The following is a 22613-nucleotide window of genomic DNA, read 5'->3' as shown; positions in this document are numbered from 1 at the left end:
GAGAGCTGCACTAGGCTCCAATTATCTATTTTTCATTTCTATGGCTGGATGCCCTTCCTAACGCCAACTACTTTACAGAGTAGAATGGGTGCTTTATATGTGACACCAGCATATGTGTGTATGTGTGTGTGTATGTACACACACACACACATATATATACTATCAAATCCATTCACTTTAGTTGGCTTGGGGCTATAGAAGATACTTGCCCAAGGTGCCACATAGTGGGGCTAAACCCATGGTTGGGTTCTTAACTACACAGGCACACCTGCATGTATCTCTCCCTGTATGTATGTGTGTGTGTGTGTATATATATATACACACATATACACATACATATATATATAATCATTTTAACTCTTATTAGGTTGTCTGGAAAGTTCTGAGCATTTTTTGAAATGTAAAATGAGATATAAATTATTGACCTTTCAATAAATTTTATTCAATGAAATAATTTCCATCATTATTAATGACCTTTGCCTATCTATCAAGCAATTTAAATAGTCCATCAACATAAAATTTGACTGGTTTTGAGGAAAAAAAGTTATCTAGATGCATTTTGACTCCATCTAAATCATTAAATGTTTTTCCTTGCAATGAGTTCTGTAGAGACTAAAACAAGTGGTAATCGGGTGACACAGTAGCAGGAGAATATGGTGGATGGGGTAAGAAATCCCAGCCAAGTTCATATAACTTTGTTCAGGTAGCCAAAGACACATTTGGTAGGGCATTGTCTAGTTGGAACAATACCCTTTTCCTGATGGCAATCTCTGGCCTCAGTTCTTTGATTTTTTGGTTCAAATTAACCAGCTGATGACAGTACACATCAGAATTAATGGTCTGGTTTTTGTGGGAGAAGCTCATAATAAATAATGCCTTTATGATCTCACCAAACACAAAGCATAGCTTTTTTGGCATGGATATTTATCTTTGGTTGCTGTTTCGGGAGATCCTTACCAAAACTCCTAGATCTTTTTCGCGCTACATTTTTGTACACAATCCATTTTTCATCTCCGGTCACAAGTTGTTTCAAAAAAGGCATGCTTTCATTCTGTTTCAAAAGCATATCACAAATGGAATACCGGTCCAAGCAATTCTTGGACCGGTATTTCTGTAGCGTTGTTGCCTTTATTGAATTCATAAAGCAAAATAAACTGTGCAGGTAAAGAAAGATGGTCACATGGGGAAAAGAATGATGGACAATGGTCATGTGTGAGCAACGAGAGAGTATCATCATCATTGTTTAATGTCAACATTTCCATGCTTACATGAACCAATCAGAATTCATAAGAGCAGACTTTCTATGACTGGATGCCCTTGTTACCAACTTTCACTGATTTCCAGGCGAGACAAAGATATATCAAGATAAGGAGACACACACACATACACAGGGGACTTCTTTGAAACTTGACTGACTTGGGATTTTTGTGAAAGACATTGGTCCTAAACCTGAAATCATGTCGTTGGGAAGCAAACCTTTTAACTGTTCAGACAATGTCAATTTGATGGAGGGAGTGAGCTAATGTATGACACATACATTTGATCACTATAAATAATTCATTTGTGCAGGTTGTTCAGCAATAGTTGAATGCTCATATGTTGTCTTTGATGGGAGAGTCAATCATGTATATATATATATATATATATATATATATATATATATATATATATGTATATATATATATATTGGGTCATCCCATAAATAATGTAGTTTTTTTATACTTCTTTTATTTTTCAAAATTAAGATAAACACAGTTCTTTCTCAATCTAAAATATACTTTCCTTCATTTTCTACAATGCTCTTTCATCTATCTGGTAGACTTACAAGGCCCCTCTTCCAAAATTCACTTGCATTGTTACCTTTATTGAATTCATAAATAACCAAACAAAGGTTGATCTATCCTAGTGTTTCGTAATCTTCTACAGCTCCCTGCTTTTGATATGCTGAATTGGTTAGCAGAATATCATGTCCCCACAACCAAGTAACATGTAGATGCCAGTTGCCAGAAATGTGATTAATATATAAATTGGTCTATTCAGTTGTGTTACATCACTAAACTTAGTCGTTATTTAATCAATGTATTCTTGGATAGTTAATGGGTTGGATGTAGTACTGAAGAAGTAACAATAATTCTTGAAGCATAGATGTACACCAATTACCTATTTTTCTATATTTCATTGCATTGTTTACAGAGATGTATTCAGATACGAAGGTCATAACTTTAGTGCTGATCAGATGAGATACACAGGTTCATTGTCAAAAAACAAAACAAAAACAAAGTTCTGCTGCTTTTAGAGTCACAAATGTTTATTAATTAATCTGGCAATTTTGATGGAATGAATAGATCAGTTGATTTCACTCTAATTTCAATGGTTAACAAAAAAAAAAAACCAAAAAAAAACCGTTGTTAAATACTCAGTGTGATAATATCTTAACCTTGATGCCAAAGTTTTCCCTGTTAAAGAAAATAAAATCAAGCTCAAAGAAAGAAATCAGAGAAAACATTTTTATATAATGACATTAACGAGACAAACAAACGACATGCATGAAATATGAGACAGTGAGTTGACAAATTCCAGCTTATGTAGTTTCCTTAAATTGACAGTTAAACTGTTGATGGATGGGGAGATAAGTGGTTACATAAACAGATAAACCCTTTATTGTTATTATTTCCTTTTTATGTTGATTTAACACGCAACTTAGTTTAATACATCCACTCAGTACTTAGGTTTCTTTAATGGAATTCACTCTTTTGCCAGTTTACATTATGCTTACTTGCTCTCTTAAGTTACATACTTACTCAAGCCCATTCTTCCCTCTGGAGCCTCAGCCATCGATGACTTTTCTCCACTGTTTTCAACTCTGGATTGCCTTCTCTACTTCTCTTCAGTTTAATCCCCTCCTCTTCATATCTGCCTCACCATTCTTTCAGACTTTGCTGTACTGAGTCTTTATGTTTCCCTGAGGAAAGACCTTCCTCTCCTAGATTTGGGTTGTCATCAATGCTTCTGTAACTTCGCTTTTTTTCTAGGTAGAAGTGTTGGCTCTACACAAAACCATTTTAACCTCTCGGAAGAGGCAGTCTATATTTGTGCAACCTCTATCCTTTGACCTGTCCAGCATGGGAAGTTTTACCAGGAGCTTTTATCCTACTGGCATAACTCTCAGAGTCACTGAAACATACAAGCCGGCAACAAAGATTGAACCTTGTGGTGGCTCTTAGTTATGTAATACCACTATATTCTTGAGGTTACATATGATGAAGGTATTCAAGTGGAGGCTTACTGTTAGATAAGCGAGGGGCCCAAACCCACAAGTGATGCTTTGGGAGGCAGCCCTATTAAATGGCACTTAATTCTGTATCTCTCTCTTCTACTCTCATTCACAGCTAATGCCCAAGCGAGTATAGAAGTGAGAGGCTGGTTCTTAGTCACTGGTTACCAGTAGAGTTGCTTACAGGGATGAAAGTGATTAACAATAGTCCAGGAGTCATAGCTTCCTCTCCTTCAACCAAAAATTACTAGAGTCCCTCTGGCTTGTTAGCTCATGTTGTACAGTCCAAGCAATGCTATCCAGGAAAATTGGATGTTAAATGATGAATCTAAGTCCATTTCGACTACACAAACATCTAGTGGTTTTGGCTCAGTCATAAACCCCCACCTATCACTTGCCAGAAGCATACAAATTATAGATCCACTTTCTCTTTCAACTCTTAATCCTTGCTAATCCCTGTAATTCAGACTGCATTCTATTGCAGAGGTTCTCAAACGGTGAACTGCAGATTTTTAAAAATCCAGTTTAATCCTTTAGCATTTAAACCAACCATATCAAGCCTAAATATTCTGCCTGGTTTGTGTTCAAACTGGCCAGATTCAGCCTCTCACACCTACCCTGCAATGTCATTCTAAAAATAATCAATAGAAACCTTGAAGCCACAAGGTAAATCCTGGTTAATTCTAAATAATGGTTTCAAATTTTGACACAAGGGAAGCAATTTTGGGGGAGGGGATGAGTCAATTACATCAACCCCACTGTTCAACTGATACATATTTTATTGACTCTGAAAGGACGAAAGGGCAAAGTTGACCTCAGTGGTATTTGAACTCAAACGGTAAAGACAGATGAAATGCTGCTAAGCATTTCCCTGACATGCTAACAATTCTGCCAGCTTGCTGCCTCGTTAATTCTAAATAATGTACAAAAAATAAGTATTACCTTTGACAGAGTAATCTGATTACTAAAATGTTAAGGCTTTAGAAAATCTAAAGGTTTTGCCTCATCTGGTTGGATAAGTATAACACCACCAAGGTTGCCAAGGTGAGGAAAAGCATGGAGGGTAAGGCCGAAGAGGCCATGAGGCAGCAGTCTGACGAAGTGAGCAGCAATAGTAGAGGAAGCGACAATGAAGAGGAGGAGATGACTTCTTCAGTGGTGTCACCCAGCCAAAAGAGAGCAGCAGGAGCCACAGGTCACTCAAGGACAAGGCCCAGAATTTGGTCAAGACCTGGTTGGAGACCAACTCCAAGGACTTGTTGACAGATGCTGCCTTCTTGGGTGAGCAAGACTTGGTGGACTTGTTCATCAAGTTCAACACAGCCGACCCCTCTAGTGCTGCAGTAGAGTGTTTGTTCTCTATGGGTAAGATCATCCCTTTCTGATGAAAACTCTGACATGCTAATTTTCATGACAGGCAACATGCATCTCATGAACAAAATGAAGAATGAGAAGAGGAAAAACTAAATTATTTTCATTTTTTATTTTTTCACAGCCACTTTATCAATGAACATTTTTAGTTTAATACTAATAGTATTTCATTTGAGATTTTTTTTTACCCTTTTCTGGTTCTAAAAGCCTTTAAAAACCTAAAAAAAAGGGCAAAAACTATAAAATCAGCCTTTGTTAGGTCTTTTAAAAGTTAAAACTACAAAATCGGCATTTTGTAAACTCTAAAGCAAAAAAAAAAAACTATAGTTTTGGGGTTCTAAAGCCCCCTAAAAAGGCCCACAAAAGCTGATTTTATACTTTTGGGTATTTTTTTAAAGGTGGTTTTAGAGCAAAAAGTGATTTTTTATTTTTTTCTATAATTAAAATTAACATTAATGGTTTATCGATAACTTCTGTTACATTTTCAAAGAATTTACTGATTAACGGTTACCGAAGTTAACTCTTTGGTTAACGAAGCTAACTTTTCAATTAATGGTGCCCACATACACATGTACTAAAATGAAACAAAGCATTTTTGTACATTGTAAAGACTCTTTAATCTATGTTTTTAACCAGGACCAGGTTAAGACCCAGAGCAGACCTAAGCACTTACGAGATTTTGGTGCCTCCATCATCATCATCGTTTAACGTCCGTTTTCTATGCTGGCATGGGTTGGATGGTTTGACTGAGGTCTGGAAAGCCAGCGGCTGCACCAGGCTCCAATCTGATCTGGCAATGCTTCTACAGCTGGATGCCCTTCTTAATGCCAACTACTCTAAGAGTGTAGTGGGTGCTTTTTATGTGCCACCCGCACAAGAGCCAGTCACGTGGGCCTGGCATCGATCATGTTTGGATAGTGCTTTTTATGTACCACCGGCACGGGAGTCAGACAGGGGCACTGGTAGTCACATTCAGACGGTACTTTTTATGTGCCACTGGCACGGGAGCTAGTCAGGTGGACCTGGCATTATGTAATTCAAAATATAAACTACAAAACAAATTTTTATTTTTCAAAATGAAATACAACTAACAGTAAGATGGAAAGCAATAATTTTTGTGTACTTACATTTTATTGGTATTTGAAGTTTTCAGCTACTTTTTTTTTTAATTGCAGTCTTTGATTATTATGATACCATGGACACTTTGAAATTATACTTCTGATCATATAAGCCATTTCAATTATTTTAGCAAGTTTTTTTTTTTTTTTGCATGCCATAAAACATTTACCATTTCTGTGGTGCTCCTGCTTCCCTTGATGCCCTAAGCACATGCTTTTTTTTGCTTAATGGTTAATCCAGTGCTGTTTTTTAACATTGAAGAATTGAGAAAAGCTTGATTTCCTCTAAATATTTTCCGTTACTAAAACTACTTTTTTTTTTTACTAGATTTATTACACTAAGTCATTAGCTGTGTATTGTGGAGGCTAGATGCCTTACAATATTAGCCAATAATGTTTGGAACAAGACATGGTTTAAGTGAAGAAAACCAATAGCATGAAATATTAGTGTAGTGGGGACTTATAGTTGCTTCCCTTTAACGATATATTTGTCTTGATAAATTGTTTCTATTTCATCAGTTATTTCTCAATAAAAGAATGAAATAACAAACAAAATATAACAACTTTTACTTGCTCCGATCATTGGTTTGCGATCGTGTAAGGGCATCAATTTGTAGGGTTTTTGTCGAATAGAACGCTCCCACCAACCAATACTTAATTTTTTAAATTGGTACCAAGTGTACCGGTTACTTTCGTCGAACCGCTAAGTTACAGAGACGTAAACAAACCAATATCGGTCAACATGCTGTGGTGGAGGGTCTCACAAGGCATCGGTCAGTGTCAGAAGAGACTTGTCCAAGTTGTCGCACAATGAGACTGAAACTGGAACTGCATGACTGCAAAGTGATTTTACCTACACAATCATGCTTGCAAAATTATACACTGGAATAATAATTATCTCGATGCAAAATTTGTTTTGTTATTTCACCAAAAAGAAGAATGTTGATATTCGTCAGTATGAGAACCATCGCTTGTTGTTAGAACCATTGCTGAATGTCTTGTTTGAAACTATTTACTGTTGAGTAAGTTTGTTGAGAGAACGCGACTTTCAGAAAATACCAGTTCTGTTTTTTGGTAGATATTTAGCATCATTACTGGAATAACAATAAAGTTTAATTTCGCAGCGAAAGGGTTGAACGTGCATATCCAGAAACGTATTTTCCAGTGTCTTTCCTTTACGATATAGAGTGCCGTTTGTAGTTTATCTTTTGGGCGGAGGTGACTAAATTGTCTGCCGTCTTGGGCTTATTAATAATTTTTCTATTGGCGCACAAGGCTAGCAATTTGGGTACAGATTAATCGATTACAGTGCTCAATTGGTACTTATTTTGTCCACTCCATAAAGGATAAAAATCGACCTCGACGGCATTTGAACTCAGCGTAATTATTAAGAGAGCTGAAGTTGTAAGAGAAATTAAGGTAAGGGACGTAACTCTTAAATCCTTACAAATTGAAAATGTTTGCAGCTTCACTGCAGCAGAAATAATTCAAATTAGTGAAAGGCTTTTATTATTATCACGCTGAGGCGAAACATTTCTATGACAATGAACAGCAAATAGTTTGGGACCCAGTAATTTGATTACATTATCTTTGATAACTGTCGATTTATTTCAGTCGTCCGTATGAAGCTTGAGCAACAGGACTCGTGGTAACGGTTTCGGCTCTTCACTGTCGAGAATTGATAAAATCTGTACAAGTACAAAGCACCAGGTTCAAAGTAATTGATTTACACCTTCCTCCAAAATGTGAAACCAATATCCAATACATGGTGTGAAAAAAGACAATATGGTTGCAAAGCGAATTCCTTAGACAACCAACCGTAATGACAGATTGGTCACATTTCATCAAAGGTCTGCCTGATGACCAACAGCCTTGGGTCTAAAGATTTACAGCAGCAATGAAAGCCGCGAGGTGAAGTGAGGCATTTAAAGAGCATAGATTTAAAAATATTGTTACGCCGCACACGGACCTCCGATGCCACCACGGGTCCCTACATAAACAGCCCGCAGTTTGCTGGCCCAGAGAAGCTCGCGTGCGACAACGCTCAGCAAATCAGAAACCCGCTCCGGACGGTGAAGTAGCGAAACGAAGCCAGTCGTGCCGAAAAAAAATAAAAAGAAAAAATGTTGTGTAGTCAAAGTACATTCAAGAGTTCTTTGGAAAGTTCTGTTTTCTTTCCTTCGTTCCTTTAAAAACACATTTAACAAAGTTCTTTTTTTTTTTAATCTTTTCAAACAATTAACGACACAAAGTTGCATCCCAACCACATGGTTCCAGGTTCAATCCTATTGCAAAAGTATCTAGAAGCTCCCTTATTGTTTTGTAGGTCAAGAGGATTTAAGTACAAGGACCGATTCCGGAGACTAAGACTACCTAAAATAGTTATGGGCAAAATGCGGCCCAGAGATTACTGAAAAGTACGCCTAGCGAAAAAAAAAAAAAATAATAATTTCAGTAGTGCGGCCCACCAGTCATGCTTCGTGCAGCCCGCCTCTGCCTAAAAGTTGCCAACGCTTTAAATAAAGTCTGTTCTGAGATCGTGAGCTGGAACTAAAACAATTTGTTTATAAATAGCTTATAAACACCTTCCACGCTGCAATTATTTAAGTTATTTCTGCAGAATTATCTCCCTTGTATCACCGACTTAATAAAAAATCGGGAGTGGTTGACTATTGTGCTAGAAATAACAGCTCAATATGGTATTGGGAAGCTAACGATACATCCATGCCTTCGTCTATATACATTAGTCTCCTTTACATATAAACCAGAGAAAGTGGGGTACACGGAAGGACGATGCATGTGTAGGTATGTATATAAATATAGTTATACCATCTATTGATACATATACATACACATACCTATATATTTACAGGGTACAGTGAATAAACTAGATTTAAAAAATATCTTGAATTACTAATTCAATAAAATCCCCATTGGCTTCAACCACGGCCCCCAACACGACTTAGGAATATGCTGCTCTTCTGAACGGTCTCCTTGTTTAACTTGGTGAATGCTGCCATAATCCTTGCCTTCAGTTCGCACAGGCATCACATCTCATAGAAATCTCTTGGCGAAGGATGTCAGTATTTTAATGTTCCTCACGTTGGGGGAAAGCATACGAGTGCGTACACATTCATGCACTCACACGAGTATATAAACCTGTGTATATAGCGAAGCTATATAGAAGGCATTTGCCCAAGGTGCCACCAGGACCATGTAGTAGGGAAGCCAGCTTCTAGCCACAGCAACGCCTATATTCTGTTAATAGTTAGTCTATATCTTAGGCCCTACAAAAGCCTTCTCAGTGGATTTGGTAGATGGAATTTGAATTCAGACCACATGCATGTATACCTCATGTAAGTCTTGACGACACGAGTATGCTAGTCCAGATGTCCATTAACCCCACACCATCTCGGTCTATTACTTAGCTTACGTCAATAACTCCATGGTGTTTCGCATTGATAATAAAATATATACAAAAATAAAAATGTGTAGTACAGTACTGTACTTCAGGTATTTTCATCTATCGCAGTGTTTTGGAACGTAACACCAGCGATAATAGAAATTCATTTGTAAACACTTGGTGGGAAATTAAATCTAAAAAAAAAAAAAAAAAAAAAAAAAAAAGAAACTAACGGAAGCGAAATGCTACAGTTACCGCGAAGCGGGTAAAAAAAATTATGGTGTTTGAAAGTGATAGCAATGAAATGCATAGAGTAAAAGATTTTTAATAGTTCGTCCTGTAAGAAACTAGCCATTATATTGCACAAAAATGTTAGTTTGCTTCGCAATGACATCTGCTAAAGCAGTTTCAGCTTTATTGAAGCAATTCATGCTGACAGTTACTATCTTCTAGCGGGAAAGCGAGTAAAAGTAGGACTCTCTCGTAACAAAAGTGGTTAGGGTACTTCACTTCACGTAGCATAGAAAAGTTTTGTACGCATAAATAAAGTTGTAATAAATCGAAAACAAACACAAGCAGCGAGAAGACATTCCTGAAGAAAATATGGGCCCTGAAAAGGGCCGTTGTTGAAATATAGCAAAGTCTCATCTAAGCTCTCTCGCCACGGATACGGCGTGCAAGTTGAATGTCCTTTGGCATAATGGTCACTCTCTTAGCATGGATGGCGCATAAGTTGGTATCTTCGAAAAGACCGACTAAGTAAGCTTCGCTAGCTTCTTGAAGTGCCATAACAGCAGAACTCTGGAAACGGAGGTCTGTCTTAAAATCTTGAGCGATTTCACGGACTAGACGTTGGAAGGGAAGCTTCCTAATGAGAAGCTCAGTAGACTTCTGGTAACGTCTGATTTCACGAAGAGCTACAGTACCGGGCCTATAACGATGTGGCTTCTTAACACCTCCAGTGGCTGGTGCACTTTTCCTGGCAGCTTTGGTTGCAAGCTGTTTTCGAGGAGCTTTTCCTCCGGTGGATTTACGAGCTGTTTGCTTAGTACGAGCCATTACGATATCTTAGCCAGCAGGGAAATACTAGTAGCAGCAGCAAAAGTGACAATCTTATATAGGTGCTGATTAGTCACGCCAAAACATTAAGCAGGAGTAGCTTGGCACCAAAAGTCACATACATTCTAAACCATGTGACATGTAAATCACTATGCTCTCTGCTACGTTCGTGTAGTATGTACATATATACATCTCCGATATAGAGTAGAAGTTTATCTTACATTCAAAATGAGTGGACGTGGGAAAGGTGGAAAAGGACTCGGAAAAGGTGGCGCTAAACGTCATAGAAAGGTGTTGAGAGATAACATCCAGGGTATTACCAAGCCAGCTATACGTCGTTTGGCTCGCAGAGGTGGTGTTAAACGTATTTCTGGTTTGATCTACGAAGAGACCCGTGGTGTATTAAAAGTGTTCCTTGAGAACGTCATCCGTGATGCTGTTACCTACACAGAGCATGCGAAAAGGAAGACCGTGACCGCTATGGATGTTATCTACGCTCTAAAAAGACAAGGAAGAACCCTGTACGGTTTTGGCGGTTAATTTTCAAATCCCACTGCTATTACGCTAATGACAAAATCGGCCCTTGTAAGGGCCATGAAAATTTGCACTTAAGCCATCTCGCTGATTTCCTAATATGCGTCATTAACCCGCTGTCTTAAAGTTTTGTTCTTTAAATTTCACTCAGTAACTTAGAGGAGATAAAGACTATGTACAGCACCCTTCTCGGCGTAACAAAAGACCTTAAATACCGGGCGCCGAGCAAAGATCTGACTTTAATATTATAAAAGTATTACCGTGAATGCTTCGAACAGATTTATTTCTGTGGCTGTCTATTTGGCCACAATACCAAAATATAAATTTCTCAGCGTGGTTTGTGTTAACGTTTACGTTATTGAGCTAAATTATTCCTAGTTACTTTAAGCACTTCTTTATTTCTTAAGGAAAAATGCAATGTTTTCTATTAAGTGTATTTTGAAACTGTTACGTGAATTAGAACTACTCCCCACTCCTGAGTTTTCAGGATTTTTTTTTTTTTTTTCGAAATACGTAGAAAAATAGGATTACGATTCTGTAAAATAAATAGGTTTGTAAAATGTGGCTGTGTGTGTGTGTAGTAAGTAGCTTGCTAACCAACCACATGGTTACGGGTTCAGTCCCACTGCGTGGCATGGGCAAGTGCCCCCCCCCCCCATCCATCAACCTACGTGGAAAAATACGGAGATTAAAAAATGTAAAGAATAAACACAAATTCATATGTTTTTATGAAAAACTCCGACCCAAAATTTCCCAGCTGTCTAAATGTGAAAAATGAACGGTTGTAGGCGCAGGAGTGGCTGTGTGGTTTAGTAGTTTGCTTACCAACCACGGTGTTTACGTCCCCGTAACTTAGCGGTTCGGCAAAAAAGGTCGACAGAATAAGTACTAGGCTCACAAAGAATAAGTCCTAGGGTCGATTTGCTCGACTAAAGGCGGTGCTCCAGCATGGCCGAAGCAAATAAAAGAGGGTTGTTTTGAAAGTTAAAAAAACCCCTTCAATTTCACATGAATTATTTTGTCATATTACTGCGGGAAATTACTCTGAAAGAAATCTTAGCAGAAAGGTGAGTAGATTGATTATGTTGTTATCGAGATTTGGTTGTTTGTTATTTCTAGTATGTGGATAGCTTGCTTGAAGGCCTGAGGGTATATATATATATATATATATATATATATATATAAATAAGATCGTTATTTAAAATACCGATCATATCAAGTGGCTAGCATAGGAATAAAAACCTCAGGTAATAATAATTATCAAAATATTTTCTGAAAAATTGAAATTTTACAAACCAATATTTTTCAGAATCGTGATCTTATTTTTCTACATATATCAAAAAAAAAAAAAGAAAGAAAAAAATTCTGGGAGGCGGGTGGTAATTGAAATTTTGAAAATGCGACGTTTTGACAATTTCTTTTTCTGAATCGGATCCTCCATAACCAAAACCGTGTGATTCCGTATAAAAAAAAAAAAAAAATTAATATATATCCATTTTACCCGAAGTTATGACGGAAAAATCGGATCTTGTGAATTTTCCGAAAGTCCCTCCCCACCTCTAGGGTCGTCAGCGTGCATTTTTCCCCCCATACACTTGTTAACTTAGGCTGGTTTATTTCTTTTTTGTTCCCGGGTGAAGGTTTTTATATTGACCGGCTGCTATTTCTAGCAAGTTGAGTGGTCATACCTAATAACTTGTGTAATTAAAATTTTTATTGCAAGCTTTACGAGTCAAGAACAGTGTAATGGGTTAGAAGCGAGTGGGATAATTTCCTAACTGTGGTAAAATAATTAAGCGTATTTTCTGTGTTCAATTATTTAATAATTGTGTTTTTGCGGGTTAAATTTTTATGCTGGGCTTTGAGTGAATGCATGTAAAGATATGTACGTGAGTTCCAAGAACATCAAGTTATTTGACTCAAAGTTAGTGAAACCTAACTTCAGTGGGCGGGTAGAACGCTCTCAACTCGTTAAAAAACTGCGGCAATTTGTTCCGCAGTATTCCCTTTAACTGATGATGTGAAAAATCCTTCGGGAGCAGCGAGTCATAGTGTACAACACGATGTCAGACCTAGGAGCTTCCTCGTTTTGAATATTTCCAAATCCCGATATAATCAGAGCCTACACTGACAGACTGCTTATCTCTATTTAGAATAAATCGGGGTGGGGCCCACAATATATGGCTGATTTACTAACCCCAATTCCTATTTTACAAATTCTTATTCTATACCCTCAGACAAAAAAAAAAAAAAAGTCTCCTAGGAAATTTCGGTATCGTGGAAAATACTGCAACTGACTAAAAATTTCATAAAAATCGCAAGTGCAGATAATCGGCTAAAAGACTACGTATATAATGTAGGGGCCCTGAAAAGGGCCGTTTGGCAAACTGAACGCCTCCACAAAATGACCTTTACTTTGAAGGCTTGTGGGTCTTCTTGGGGAGAAGAACAGCCTGAATGTTAGGAAGAACACCACCTTGGGCAATGGTGACTCCTGACAAAAATTTGTTCAACTCTTCGTCATTACGGATGGCCAACTGTAAGTGACGGGGAATAATTCTGGATTTCTTGTTGTCTCTGGCAGCATTTCCTGCCAATTCCAACACTTCGGCAGCCAAATATTCCATTACAGCAGCCAGGTATACTGGAGCTCCGGCACCAACACGTTGGGCATAGTTCCCCTTACGGAGAAGACGGTGGATACGGCCGACAGGGAACTGCAGTCCAGCACGAGACGAACGAGTCTTGCTCTTCCCTTTCACTTTACCTCCTTTACCACGTCCAGACATAATTGTAGAAAATAGCAGATCAAAGTGTTAAACAGCAAATGCAATATATTTCATGCTTTTCGGGTTTAAATACTATTCTAGTAGGCTCCAGCAGTCAGCCGAAATAGAAGTGAAAATGCGCGGGCTTTTATCACGTGGTTTGGCCATTTGTTAAATTTAACCAATGAAAATCGAGTACGCATCTTCAACAAGAAGCTGCTGTGAGCCTACTTTCAGCTGCAAATCGAATATCTGTCGCGCTGTTCATTTGCTCGCTATTTTCATTATGCCACCAGCACCAGCAACCGCTTCGAAAGGAGCCAAGAAAGCTTCTAAGGCTAAAGCCTCTCGTCCTGCTGGTGATAAGAAGCGCAAGAAGAGAAGGAAGGAAAGCTACTCAATCTACATCTACAAAGTGATGAAGCAAGTCCATCCGGATACTGGTATCTCCAGCAAAGCTATGTCCATTATGAACAGTTTCGTCAACGATCTGTTCGAAAGAATAGCTTCTGAAGCTAGCCGTTTGGCTCACTACAACAAACGATCAACCATTAGTAGCCGTGAGGTACAAACTGCTGTCCGTCTACTACTCCCTGGCGAGTTGGCCAAGCATGCGGTGTCTGAGGGTACCAAGGCTGTCACGAAATACACCAGCAGCAAGTAAATCAACAACGGACTCTGTCCATCGAAGAATAACCGGTCCTTTTCAGGACCATCCATTTTCTACTGATAGTAATTTCAATCTATTGATATGCGCTTTAGATTAAAAAAAAAAATATGCTCACACCCATCATAACATTTAAGGCGAATTTGGATTTTATTGTCTCCTCGTTGTGGATGCTTCACTCTTCGTTTGCTAGACTAACGTTTCTCCTCCCCATAAACATTCAAGTCCTGCTGAGATGGACTCCGTATGTTTTAAGATCAAAAACGAAAAAAAAACATTTGGATAATGGTGTGATGCAGAATCGTCGCTCAGTTCCCCTCCTTCAACCTCACTTACAGACATTTTACGTATTGTATATAATTTATCCCGACCTTTGTTGATGAGCAAAACGGATAATTTTAATTCTACAAATGCATGTCTACATGGCGGTGTCTCACCAAATTTCCGATATAATTGTAATCTGCATCTGAACAGTTTGTATTAAAATCTCATTAAAAAATACTCTTTTCTGGGGCACCAAATGTTGGATGCTAAAACGGAGAAATTCTGATTCCCAAAGTCCGCCTTAATTTCCTTCATACCCGTCCGCTTACAGGGTACCGCAAAAGTAGGTACACACTACAATTTATTTTAGTATGATTAATTTCATTACAACATTCTTTAAACCTGTTTGGTACTATTTTTTATTTTATTTTATACTGAGACTTGTATTGTGGTTTCATTTTTCTTTTAAATTCTAACGTGTCTACCTACTTTTTGGGCCACTCTGAAATTATGTACATATACACATGTGGGGTGGACCGCACCCCCTTTCGAGTACGGAGATTCTAATTCTGCAAAACAAAACGGCTTTTAAAAGTTTAACCCCCCCCCCCCCCCCAATTCTTCAATTTTCTCAGAATTTTCTTTTTTTTGCGAATGCGTAGGAAAATACGGAGATTATTTTTCTACGTATTTCGCAAAAAGATTTCTGAAAAAAAGTGAAAATTGAATTTTTTGGGGTGCGGGGAATTAAGATTTTTTTTTTGCAGTTAGAATCTCCGTACTCGAAAATGAGGGGATTCTGTAAAATGAAAAAAAACAAAAGACGAAAGGGTGATGCGGTCCATATTCTTTACATCCGCCCACATGTGGCACAGGAATGACAAAGAAACCTGGAAAATCCGGTTAAAAACTGTCTTATTTTAACCTTGTAAATTGATTATTTGCACCATTAAAATTAAATTAAAAAATATATATAAAATGTAGGTTGCATTAACTAAGTAAAATTGGTACGCATTTTAATTATCCTACGGGGTAAAACCCTGTAGTTATACCATCCTACGATTCAAAGATTATATAAAAAGATGTTATCAAAATATTTACGACTGATATCGTTCCTTAACGCAGACAATAAAATTTTCAAAATTTACAACGTTAAAGTAGGAAATTACCAAAGTGTCTGCGTGATGATTGCAGATGAATGTCACCATTGTACAAATTTACAAAAAATGGCCTGGCTTCCAGGAAATACTACTTTGCTTGGAAAAGTAAAGATTGATGTTAGGAAAGGCTTGATGGTATAACACGGAAGATAAGTGTCATTGTAGGGAATAGAACAAATTCATTAATTTACCTGACTTCCATCAGCTATTTCCCCTTAAAAATCATAATTGGTCAATCTAGCACACAAGTGCTTTATTTTTCATGTAATAAGAGATAGATGACTTAAATAGGAGTGTTGCCAATTATTTTAGTGTTTTAAACGTTAATTCGAGCAGGATTTCAGGAATTATTCTAATTTATTAAACACTTTTTAACCTTATTCACTCACACATACCTATGGTGGCTGTCAACTCAAGCAAGTATGACCACCACTGACAAATTGTTATGCTAGACTGGCTCTCGGCAATTCTTATGCTGAAACTTCAATAATAGCTTCTCTCACCTTCAAAGCCAAATAATCCAAAACGTGAGATCTGGAGCTTTGCGATGATGTCATTTCAGTATTTCTTTCTAGAGATACATCCAAACACAGACTGGGGGGGGGGGGGGTCTTTCTCTCGCATCCATCCATTCATGCATTCATTTATTGCCTCTGAGAAATTTTGAAATGTTTTATCCAAATATAAACTAATGGCAACATTTAATACATTACTGAAAATAATGGTTGACACCCAGTGAATAACTGGAGAACAAACTTCCAAGCTAACACATTGATCATCACGTCTGTTTTCTATGCTGGCATGGGTTGGATGGTTTGACAGGGACTGGCAAGGCTAGGGTCCACATTAAGTTCCATAGTCTGTTTTGGCTTGGTCCCAACAGCAGGATGCCTTTCCAACACCGACCACTCCAGAGTGCACTGGGTGCTTTTTGTATGGCAGCTTTTCATGTGGCACCACCACCGGTGCTTTTCATGTGGCACTATCACCAGTCCCTTTCACGTTACATTGTCATCAGTACTTTTTAAGAGGTACCATCACAAGTGCTTTTTTTTTCACCCCAGTGATTGATGTTTTCCAATTTTGGCCATTCTTGTTATATGATGCAATATTTCAACACACTAATTGAAGTCATGTACTTTCAACTTCCTCATTATTTCACATCCTTTTGCCTTCTAGAATACACACACACGTGTGTGTGTGTGTGTGTGTATATAAAAATTTAAGGAATGGAGTAAACGCATGGTATAACTGCATACTTTATTCCGACATATGTTTCGAAGAATTACAATTTATTCGATCCTATTTAATACATTACTGAAAATAATGGTTGACACCCAGTGAATAACTGGAGAACAAACTTCCAAGCTATGGATCGAATAAATTGTAATTCTTCGAAACATATGTCGGAATAAAGTATGCAGTTATACCATGCGTTTACTCCATTCCTTAAATTTTTATATATACTCAAATACCCAAAATATCAAGGAGTTTCTGCCTCACTAACAGGAATTACACCATAGTTATTTTGTGATCTTTGCTACCTTGGTTTCTATTAACCCATTTATTCTATCCGAATTATTTATTAGGATAAAATAAATACATATAATTATATATATATATATATATATATATATATATATATACATACATACATACATACATACATACACATTCATTTGTCTAAGGCAAAGGGATGTGAAATAATGAGGAAGTTGAAACATTGCATCATATAAGACTGGCCAAAATTCGAAAACCTCAATCACTGGGGTGAAGAAAGCACTCTTAAAAACTACTGATGGCGGTGCCACGTGAAAAGTACTGGTAATGATGTCACATAAAGGGCACAGGCGTGCTTGTGGGGTAAGAAGTTTGCTTTGCAACTACATGGTTCTAGGTTCAATTCCACTGTGTGGCTCTTTGGGCAAGTCTTTTATAATAGCTCTGGACTGGCCAAAGTCTTGTGAGTGGATTTGATGGACGGAAACTATACGAAGCCCAGTGTGTGTGTGTTGTATTTGCCCTTACCGCCTGACAACGGGTGTTGGTTTGTTTACATTCTTGTAGTTTTGCAAAAGCGACTGATAAAATATGTACCAGACCTTAAAATAAGGATTGGGATTGATTTGTTAGATTAAACCTTTCAAGGCAGTGCCCCAGGATGGCTGCAGTCTAATGACTGAAGCAAACAAAAGGTAAGAGATTTGCTATGATGTTGCATCTACAAAATGTAGTGTGCTTTAGACAGATCAGCAGGGAAATATCTGTGTGAACATTAGGGCTTCACACACCAAATGATTAAATGTGGGCAAAAACAGACCATTTCTTAGAGAATCTCTTCATCTTTTCAATGAGAAGAGTAACAACAGAAATAAACATACTTTAAATGGTTACTATCTTTTATCATTTTCTTGTTTCAGTCTTTGGACTGTGGTCATGTTGAGGTACCAGCTCAAGGGTTTAGTTGAACAAATCGACCCCAGGGCTTATTCTATTTTAAAGTCCGGTAGGTATTTTTTCAGTCTCCTTTGCTGAACGACAAAGTTAGTGGGATGTAAACACCAGCTGTCGAGCAGTGAGAAAAACATGCATGTATATGTGCATATATAATAATAATTGATGAAGGAAATGGAAAATAGATTTAGCACTAGTCTTTATTCAGTTCGACGATCATGTCGACCCATCCTGCAACTGTCTATTATGGGTAGGATTCTGTGCATCTAATAGTATTACATCAATCTGTGCAGCTTCGCTGACTCAGTAATATTTTCTTCACCATTGTTGAAATTATCTTGCAGTTTCTTGTAATTACTTAGCTCTTGGATGAATTTGTCACATCAGGTGTGTGTGCATAAAGAAGGGGATGTCCTGCTAGATATGCTGAAATGTCCTAGGTATGTTATTCGTGTCTGCTGTACTTTAGTTATGACCAGCTGTAGTTGTCTGTGGGTATATAACAAAATTAAAATCATGATCTTAAAATATAGAGGGTACAACCTATCAAAGTAAGATTACATTTAAGTTAACGGGGAGGGGTGTGCACTCCCACTCATGAATACACGCGCACACACACACACACACACACACATAAAAATATGTGTGTATGTATATATCTAAATATATATATATGGAAGAATTTACGAAACAAACAACAGACGAAGACAAGTGGTGTAAACAACAAATGGATGTATTAGTTTAACGCTCGGGAATAGAGAAAGTCTTTGACGTTTCGAGCTACGCTCTTCAACTGAAAGGAACACAGAAAGAAACAAGGAGAAAAAAATATAAATGTAGTGGTCAGCGATCTATATATATATATATATATATATACATATACATCTATGTGTCGGGTAAATGACCCTGCTTAATATGTAGGAAAGGAGTTGGAAGAAATTCCATTTGCTACACCCAGTGTAAGCTATGGACACATAAGAGGTGCAGTGGAATCACAGGTAGATTAAAAGATAGTTGTCTCCATACATGGCAGATGTGCAGGAACAATAAGCACTAAGAGCACATGGGACTTAGATTCTCTCAAATGCCCAGGAAGCTCTCTTGAGGTTGTAGGTAGTTTCTGTTACCTAGCTGACCAAATTAGCAATGGTGGAGGGTGCTCTGAATGTATTGTTTCTAGAATAAGAATAGGATGGAGGAAGTTCAGAGCTATTACCTCTGTTGGCAGCAAAAGGATTTTCTTTCAGAGTGAAAGGTAGACTGTATGATGCTTGTGTACAAATGGCTATACTCCCTGAATGCAGAAGACATGTGTAGACTGGAGAGAAATGAAGGCAGTGTACTCTGTCGGATGTACAACATCAGTGTCAATGTATGACAGAGTGCAAGTGTATTGAGAAAAAAGTCTGGCATGAGAGGAATCAACTGCAGCATGCAAAAGAGAAGTCTACATTGGTTTGGACATGTGATGTGTATGAATGAGGACAGCTGCATAAAGAAGTGCTGATCACTGAAAGTGGATGCTACCCAGGAAGATGAGATGAAGTGGTAAAGACTGGCTTCACAGAGGAAATGACAATGGACTGTGATGTTGGGCGATATGAGGTTCTTGAGAAGACCCGCCCACATCAGTGAAACTAAGTTCTAGTAGCGCTGTATTTCACCCACATGTAACAAGAAAATCTTTCTTACGCCCTACCCCAACAAACCAAACTTCATCTCTTTCTCACATTTCCTCTTTCATTCACTATTATTACCTCTCACTCCCCAATCCTGTTCTCATGGCCCTCTTTCACTGTATCATTGTTATCTGCTAGCCACCGACCAGTGTGTTCCACCCACGTAACAAGAAAACTTTCACACACCCTACCAGAACAAACCAAACTACATCTCTATGTTTCGTCTCTTCTCTTCCTCACATTTCCTCCTTCATGCGCTATACTCACATCTAACTCTCCAATCCTGTCCTCAAAGCCCTGTTTCTCTATCATTGCTATCTGGTAGCCCTACACCTCTATACACCCAGGTTTTCACCATTCACTGCATTGCCCTTCCCCACTCTCTACTCACACTTCTTTAGTAATGTCCTGCCACTTACATTATGACCTTCAAACCTCACAGGTGTACCCTGGCACTTTGCCACCATCTGTATCTCTCTCTTCTTTTACTTGACAATCTCATATTCTGCTCCCTGGCCCTTGTGAGTATACCCTGGCACTTTGCCACCCTCTCTCTCCTGCTGTCTCCCACTCTCTCTCTCTCTTTCCTTCTGCTCTTCCCTCAGGTTGGATAACCATGTATCTCCTTTACAGCAGCACACCTGTTTCTGTCCTCATTACTGAACTCGTGCGCTCTCTCTCTCTCCAGCCAGGTAACCTTGTACCTCCTCTACTGTAAGACACCTGCTTCTGTCTCACTATAATCTTTCATCATCTGACATAAGATCACCTCCTCTCAAAAGATTTTTCTCTTGCAAGTTACTCGGTGACCCTGTCAGTGCAGGTTCCACTTAAGAAGCATCCAGTCCACACTATGAAGTAGTTGGCATTTGGAAGGGCATCAAGCTGTAAAAACCTTGCCAAAACTGACTTTGCCCATGTTAGTGCCACATAAAAAGCACTCAGTCCACTCTGCTGGGTGGGTGGTTGGTGTTAGCAAGAGCATTCGGTCATAAAAAATCCTGCCAGAATAGACACAGAAGTCTAGTGCAGGCTTCTGCCTGACTGGCTCCTCTCAAACAGTTCCACCCAATCCAGCTTGCAAGCTGGACGTTAAATGATGATGATGACGACGTGTGCACACATATGACAAAGTTTTTGTCAACCAAATCTACTCACATGGCTTCAGTCGGCCTAGGATTACAGTAAATGACACTTGTCCAAGTTGCTGTACAATGGGACTGAACCCACGGCTGCATGGTTGGATAACAGGCTTTTTAACTACACCTGTGCTTACATGTTAGCCATTGCAAAAAAAAACCCCAAAAAACAAAAAAAAAAACAAAGATAAGGTCAGTGACAGTTCCATTTAAAACCATTTCCTGTTAACCAATTTGTTAAGGAAATGTGAAGGCATTCAGCCATATTTGTTACTAGTCTTCATTTAGCATCTGTGAATATTTAGTAGATTTTGCAAATATTGTGACGAATGTATTTATTAGACACATTGAGGAAGGTTGAATTTCTGATGATGAAACTGGATAATTTAGTTTTCTAATTAGGGAAATCCAATGATATCACAGCTAACAAGCTTTCAGTGGGAAAAACAACAACAAAAAAAATCCTCATACATTAGCATGGGTGTTTGGCTAAGGAGTTTGCTTTGTGACCATATAGTTTCAAGTTCAGTCCCACTGTTATGCACTTTGGATAAGTGTCTTCTATAGCTCCTGGTTGACCAATGCCTTGTGAGTGAATTTGGTAGATGGAAACTGTGTGGAAACCTGTCTTGATTTTATCTGTCCAAATGGTTATTTTTAACCCAAGAATTTCATTTTGTAAATTAGAACAGGTCATTACACCCAATCATATAAGTCACTTAAATTGAAGTTTACGATTATATTTGTAAGAAATATTTGTCACAAATTTCAGCAAAAATAACGATTTATGGTCAACGGGAGAGCAATCCTGTCAAGTGAATTCTGAGTGATTCATGAGTTATGTCCCATGACATGCTTTGCCGCCAGATGTTCTATGATACAAAAATCCCGTCTTAAAAAGATGTAAATTAAAACCTTCCAGCAAAATTTCAAGTAAATTTATGTTCCTAAAACATTATCTGACTTACAGCAAAATTATTTAAAAAGATTTTTTGTTATTTAAAAAAAAAAAACGATAATAAAAGAGTTAACTAAATTGCCATTAATATATAATTATGTACGCGATATTTCTATTGCACCATTAATATGAGACTAGAATAGGTTTTTTTTTACTAAGTATTGCACGAGGCAAGTCTCTCTAATTTCCCGTATAATCTATATGAGGGGTTTCCGCATAAATTCCATCTACCCAGTTTCACTTACAAGGCTTGGAGAGACACCGGACTTTACGGTCGGAGGAAAAACAAAACAAAAATCAAACAAAAAACAAACAAACAAGCAAGCAAAAAATGCTTGGTCATGCAATAAGATGGAACCCATGACCTTATGGTTACGAAACGAGCTTCTTGTCCAACCCGAACCATAACACAACACTGAATAATCTTTGGATCATTTTTAAAACGGGGGCCACATTTTTCATTAACGAAACACTTTGAAACTTGGAACACTGGTAGAATGTGTCATATAAAACATCTTTTTCTCTTAGTCTTCTTTAAAAAAAAAAGAAATCCCTAAGTTATTCCATGTTAAATTTGTCGTATTTCTGTAATTTCAACCAATCACTGACGTCCATTCAGCCGATATACATTAAGTGCCGACTACATAAACAAACAATTCTATCGGTGATAGGGTTAGGGTAAAACAGCAAATTTAAAAAGAAAAAAGCAAAGCAAATAAAACGATGAAAAAAGCAAAGAAAACGAAGCTATGGAAATTAAATACG

The 22613-nt window shown here is 37.9% G+C and overlaps 4 protein-coding genes across 4 annotated transcripts; 2 read left to right on the top strand and 2 right to left on the bottom strand.

Moving 5' to 3' along the window:
- Positions 1-7817: 7817 nt before the first annotated feature.
- Positions 7818-10269, bottom strand: LOC106873232 (histone H3). The gene has a single exon (XM_052972210.2). The coding sequence runs from the start codon at positions 10223-10225 to the stop codon at positions 9815-9817; it is 411 nt and encodes a 136-aa protein (XP_052828170.1). The 5' UTR covers positions 10226-10269; the 3' UTR covers positions 7818-9814.
- Positions 10270-10422: 153 nt separating this feature from the next.
- LOC106873233 (histone H4) lies at positions 10423-11802 on the top strand. The gene has a single exon (XM_014920504.3). It carries the CDS (start codon positions 10454-10456, stop codon positions 10763-10765), a length of 312 nt encoding a protein of 103 aa, XP_014775990.1. The 5' UTR covers positions 10423-10453; the 3' UTR covers positions 10766-11802.
- Positions 11803-12493: 691 nt separating this feature from the next.
- Positions 12494-13548, bottom strand: LOC106873226 (histone H2A). Its single transcript, XM_014920482.3, has one exon. The coding sequence runs from the start codon at positions 13546-13548 to the stop codon at positions 13171-13173; it is 378 nt and encodes a 125-aa protein (XP_014775968.1). The 3' UTR covers positions 12494-13170.
- An 8-nt stretch (positions 13549-13556) lies between these two features.
- On the top strand, positions 13557-14752 carry LOC106873235 (histone H2B). The gene has a single exon (XM_014920505.3). The coding sequence runs from the start codon at positions 13712-13714 to the stop codon at positions 14189-14191; it is 480 nt and encodes a 159-aa protein (XP_014775991.1). The 5' UTR covers positions 13557-13711; the 3' UTR covers positions 14192-14752.
- Positions 14753-22613: the final 7861 nt, after the last annotated feature.

The sequence above is a fragment of the Octopus bimaculoides genome, chromosome 12 (genome assembly GCF_046866305.1).
Source record: "Octopus bimaculoides isolate indiv1 chromosome 12, ASM4686630v1, whole genome shotgun sequence".
Lineage (NCBI taxonomy): Eukaryota > Metazoa > Mollusca > Cephalopoda > Octopoda > Octopodidae > Octopus > Octopus bimaculoides.
Note: the sequence above shows the minus strand (reverse complement) of the source record. Positions and strands in the feature narration are given on the sequence as shown.